Source organism: Cherax quadricarinatus, chromosome 100, assembly GCF_038502225.1.
Source record: "Cherax quadricarinatus isolate ZL_2023a chromosome 100, ASM3850222v1, whole genome shotgun sequence".
NCBI lineage: Eukaryota > Metazoa > Arthropoda > Malacostraca > Decapoda > Parastacidae > Cherax > Cherax quadricarinatus.
Genome location: NC_091391.1, coordinates 7439041 through 7445040, shown reverse-complemented (window position 1 = coordinate 7445040; position 6000 = coordinate 7439041). Strand labels below are relative to the sequence as shown.

Below are 6000 nucleotides of genomic sequence, written 5' to 3'. Positions count from 1 at the left end.
AGGTGGGAAGTACAGTACCTGTACTCTGAAGGATGAGTGAGGATGTTACAGTTCTGGAGGTGGGAAGTACAGTACCTGTACTCTGAAGGATGAGTGAGGATGTTACAGTTCTGGAGGTGGGAAGTACAGTACCTGTACTCTGAAGGATGAGTGAGGATGTTACAGTTCTGGAGGTGGGAAGTACAGTACCTGTACTCTGAAGGATGAGTGAGGATGTTACAGTACTGGAGGTGGGAAGTACAGTACCTGTACTCTGAAGGATGAGTGAGGATGTTACAGTACTGGAGGTGGGAAGTACAGTACCTGTACTCTGAAGGATGAGTGAGGATGTTACAGTTCTGGAGGTGGGAAGTACAGTACCTGTACTCTGAAGGATGAGTGAGGATGTTACAGTTCTGGAGGTGGGAAGTACAGTACCTGTACTCTGAAGGATGAGTGAGGATGTTACACTTCAGAGGGTCATTTATATATTTATTTATTTATTTAGCACATTTCTGGTAAGACAATGATGGAATGAAATATGGTAAAAGTGTTTCCTCTTTTTTGAGTCATTCCACCTCAGTGGGAGACGGTTGGTGGGTTGATAAAAATAATTCACTACCATAACATACTGATGACATAAAAAAGGCGATATAAATGTCCATGAATGACCTTTTACCCAAACTTTAAGGCAGTGATGCACAACTTTACATTTTCATTGAATAAAATATTGTACTGTATTTATAAACTTTATAGGTAGTAGGTTGGTAAACAGCAACCACACAGGGAGGTACTACCGTCCTGTGGTAGTAGGTTGGTAGACAACAACCACCCAGGGAGGTACTACCGTCCTGTGGTAGTAGGTTGGTAGACAACAACCACCCAGGGAGGTACTACCGTCCTGTGGTAGTAGGTTGGTAAACAGCAACCACACAGGGAGGTACTACCGTCCTGTGGTAGTAGGTTGGTAAACAGCAACCACACAGGGAGGTACTACCGTCCTGTGGTAGTAGGTTGGTAAACAGCAACCACACAGGGAGGTACTACCGTCCTGTGGTAGTAGGTTGGTAAACAGCAACCACACAGGGAGGTACTACCATCCTGTGGTAGTAGGTTGGTAGACAACAACCACCCAGGGAGGTACTACCGTCCTGTGGTAGTAGGTTGGTAAACAGCAACCACACAGGGAGGTACTACCGTCCTGTGGTAGTAGGTTGGTAGACAACAACCACCCAGGGAGGTACTACCGTCCTGTGGTAGTAGGTTGGTAAACAGCAACCACACAGGGAGGTACTACCGTCCTGTGGTAGTAGGTTGGTAGACAACAACCACCCAGGGAGGTACTACCGTCCTGTGGTAGTAGGTTGGTAGACAACAACCACCCAGGGAGGTACTACCGTCCTGTGGTAGTAGGTTGGTAGACAACAACCACCCAGGGAGGTACTACCGTCCTGTGGTAGTAGGTTGGTAGACAGCAACCACCCAGGGAGGTACTACCATCCTGTGGTAGTAGGTTGGTAGACAGCAACCACCCAGGGAGGTACTACCGTCCTGTGGTAGTAGGTTGGTAAACAGCAACCACACAGGGAGGTACTACCGTCCTGTGGTAGTAGGTTGGTAGACAACAACCACCCAGGGAGGTACTACCGTCCTGTGGTAGTAGGTTGGTAAACAGCAACCACCCAGGGAGGTACTACCGTCCTGTGGTAGTAGGTTGGTAGACAACAACCACCCAGGGAGGTACTACCGTCCTGTGGTAGTAGGTTGGTAGACAACAACCACCCAGGGAGGTACTACCGTCCTGTGGTAGTAGGTTGGTAGACAGCAACCACCCAGGGAGGTACTACCGTCCTGTGGTAGTAGGTTGGTAGACAGCAACCACCCAGGGAGGTACTACTGTCCTGTGGTAGTAGGTTGGTAGACAGCAACCACCCAGGGAGGTACTACCGTCCTGTGGTAGTAGGTTGGTAGACAACAACCACCCAGGGAGGTACTACAATCCTGTGGTAGTAGGTTGGTAGACAGCAACCGCCCAGGGAGGTACTACCGTCCTGTGGTGGTAAGTTGGTAGACAGCAACCACCCAGGGAGGTACTACCATCCTGTGGTAGTAGGTTGGTAGACAGCAACCGCCCAGGGAGGTACTACCGTCCTGTGGTAGTAGGTTGGTAGACAGCAACCACCCAGGGAGGTACTACCATCCTGTGGTAGTAGGTTGGTAGACAGCAACCACCCAGGGAGGTATTACCATCCTGTGGTAGTAGGTTGGTAGAGAGCAATCACCCCGGGAGGTACTACCATCCTGCCAAGTGAGTGTAAAACGAAAACCTGTAATTGTTTTACATGATGGTAGGATTGCTGGTGTCTTTTTTTTCTGTCTCATAAACATGCAAGATTTCAGGTACGTCTTGCTACTTCTACTTACACTTAGGTCACACTACACATACATGTACAAGCATATATACACACACCCCTCTGGGTTTTCTTCTATTTTCTTTCTAGTTCTTGTTCTTGTTTATTTCCTCTTAACTCCATGGGGAAGTGGAACAGAATTCTTCCTTCGTAAGCCATGCGTGTTGTAAGAGGCAACTAAAATGCCGGGAGCATGGGGCTAGTAACCCCTTCTCCCGTACAAATTACTAAATTTAAAAAGAAAAACTTTCATTTTTCTTTTTGGGCCACCCTGCCTTGGTGGGATACGGCCGGTTTGTTGAAAAAAAAATTATAAACTTACATTACATTAGTCTGTGAAGACAAGTGATTGTTTTAAGATTTGATGTGCTGGTGGAGTGTGAGCAAGGTAGCATTTGTGAAGGAATTAAGGGAAATCAACTCACCAGACATGAGTCCTGGAGGTGGGAAGTAGAGTGTCAGAACTCTGAAGGAGGGGCGGGGATGCTGCTGACCAGGGGGTCATTTAAACTATGATGTCAGCACGCTTCTGACAAGACAGCTATTAAATGAATGATGGTGAATGTGTTTCATTTTTCTGGGCCAATGTGGAAAAAAAATTGCAGTCACCAAGTAGGGGCTTGGACATCCAGCAGGCTTGGACATCCAGCAGGCTTGGACAACCAGCAGGCTTGGACATCCAGCAGGCTTGGACATCCAGCAGGCTTGAATATCCAGGAGGCTTGGACATCCAGCAGGCTTGAATATCCAGCAGGCTTGGATATCCAGGTGGGCTTGGACATCCAACAGGCTTGAATATCCAGCAGGCTTGAATATCCAGCAGGCTTGAACATCCAGCAGACTTGAATATCCAGCAAACTTGGACATCCAGATGGCTTGTATGAAAGCATTAGATCAGAATGAGCAGAGGCAAGTGGATTAAATAACTTGAAGTGCTGTTGGAGTGTAAGCAAGGTAACATTTATGAAGGAATTTGGGGAAACTGACTAACCCATCTTAAGTCCTGAAGGTGGGAAGTACAGTGCCTGAACTTTGAAGACGGTGAATTCAAAGAGCCATCTGAATTGCCATGTCAGCACACTTTTGACAAGTGATTGAATGAATGATGGTGAATGTGTTTCCTCTTTTTTATGGATCACACCTGCTGGTGCATTAAAAAATGGTAACGAGAGAGTCTTCTCCATCTTACACAATAAGACTGAACACAAGTACATGTATTAATGACAGTTTTTGCTTGGCTGAGATTCTACTGTGAATATTGACTATCTTTTCAATGACTATCTTTGGCTATTTTTTGGTTTGTATTTAAAAACTGTGCATTCATAAAGGAAAAAATCTTAAAATTAGAACCTTGTTCTTTTGTTAGAACAAAAGAGGGATTGTTATTTTTTTTTTATCTATCTGGACTCTAAACTACTTTTTGATTTCATTTGTCTATCAGATTTTTGCTGTATGATAATCTTATTTTTCTCCCTGGTAACTTTTGTCTGAGGGACGGGATGCTTGGCTGCTTGTTCTGCCGCCTGCATCCGTGTTCGTCTTGGCAGTATTGGAACTGGCGGATGATGTGGTGTGAGCGGATGACGGCGGGTTGATGACGGACCACCTTCGGGATGGATCAAGGCGGCAAGAATGGGCTGTGACGATGCACCTGTAATAAAGAATACGCAGGTATCAACTGGGAATAAAAGGTCATAATAAAGAATATAAAAGTATCAACTGGGAATAAAAACAGAAGGAATATGCAGGTATCAACTGGGAATAAAGTCACAATAAGAAAGTACAGGCCTACTGGCTCATGCTAGGCAGGTCCAAGTAACATCCTTGTAAGAGGGAGCACTGTAGTAGGCCTATCAGCCCATGCTAGGCAGGTCCAAGTCACACCTACTTAAGAAGCAGCTCTGCAATATGCCTACTGATTCCTTTTAAGTGCAAATTTTGGAGAAAGATGTCAACAGTTGTGTATAATTCTAGGGATATTTTAGGCAGTTTTTCTTTTAAAATGACGTTCATAAAGTTATTTTCTTTATAAAATAATAACTTATGAAATTCTATGAAAAATAAAACCAATTTTGTTAAAGCCAAAAGTATTTTAAATTTACATTTTATTCAACATTTGTTCAATCTTGATCAAACTTGCATAACTTTATTTTTTAAACATTAATTTATAAAAAGACATCTTTTGTTAGGATTTCAGATACGTCTTGCAACTTCTACTTACACTTAGGTCACACTACACATACATGTACAAGTTTATATATACGCACCCCTCTGGGTTATCTATTTTCTTACTATTTCTTGTTCTTGTTTACTTCCTTTTATCTCCATGGGGAAGTGGAACAGAATTCTTCCCCCATAAATCGTGCGTGTCGTAAGAGGCGACTAAAATGCCGGGAGCAAAGGGCTAGTAACCCCTTCTCCTGTATACATTACTAAAGTTTAAAAGATAAAATTTTGTTTATCTTTTTGGGCTGCCCCGCCTTGGTAGGATACGATCAGTGCAATGAAAGAGTATCTTTTGATAGGTAACAAGACATGTGTAACTAATGCAACATTTTATTGTGGCAACGTTTTAGTCTCCAGGAGCTTTGTCAAAGCGAATGTGATAACAGTATATAATACTAAGTTGATAAGACACGTGTGCAACACTTAGGTACGGTGGAACCTCGGTGGAACCTCGGTGTCTGCATGTACCAATCATCAAACAAACTGGTCTTTGAACATTTTTCTGGAGTACGAACACACTGACTTGCTTACAATTCTGTTGTAAAAAACTTTACAGGAAAGCCCTGTTTCAAAAGTACTTTGAAGTGACCTCTGACACTGACCTGGCTCTCAGAGACTTTTGGAAGAGTCAGTTCAACATCGTCCAGTGTGTGAGTCTGATAATTTAAGCCTGGCAAATACTGTTTTGGATACTTAACTTTTCGCAGTTCGAACACCACCTAGGAACCAATTAAGTTCAAACACTGGAGTTCCACTGTATCTTTATTCCAAAACATTTTGCGTAGATAGTAAGATTCTTCAGTCAAATACAGAGAAGGCAGTAGAAGCAGTAGAGATGTACAGACAATGTAATCAGTCCATCACCCTTGAAGACTGACCACCTCAAAACTACGACTTCAAGGGTGATGGACTGATGACATTGTCTTCACATCTCTACTGCTTCTACTGCCTCTGTATACGACTGAAGAATCTTACTGTGTAGGTTAAGCATTTCAGAATAAAGATGTTGCACATGTGTCTTACTTATCAACTATGTCAAGCCATTACAAAGCAAGGACACAGAGGGTATATACATGCATAGGTATTAGGGTGAGATGTCAAAGCATAACATAATCACTGTAGGTAATAATAGTAGTGGTGGTGGTAGTTTTAGTGGTAGTGGTGGTAGTAGCAGTAGTACTACTACTACTACTACTTGTAGTGGTGGTAGTAGTAGTACTACTACTATGTACTTGTACTAGTAGCAGCTGTGTGGGGTTTATTGCTTTGAGAAGAATTCTTGCTAATACTTCAGAGATGATGACACTGTTTTTATACTGTGTCCTTGTAGTGTTGGTAACGGCTTGACAAAGCTTCTGGAGAGTGAAACGTTGCCACAATAATA

At 43.4% G+C, this 6000-nt stretch overlaps 1 protein-coding gene across 2 annotated transcripts in view; it reads right to left on the bottom strand.

Moving 5' to 3' along the window:
- Nucleotides 1-448: 448 nt before the first annotated feature.
- The window catches only part of cos (kinesin-like protein costa), a 144715-nt gene continuing 139163 nt past the window's right edge, over nucleotides 449-6000 (bottom strand). Inside the window, exon 23 of one of the 2 annotated variants that reach the window (XM_070079644.1) lies at nucleotides 449-4041. In XM_070079644.1, the coding sequence (XP_069935745.1) occupies nucleotides 3788-4041 (254 nt within the window). In that variant the 3' untranslated portion in view covers nucleotides 449-3787. The remainder of the gene's footprint in view (nucleotides 4042-6000) is intronic. The other variant, XM_070079643.1, reaches the window with a different exon arrangement.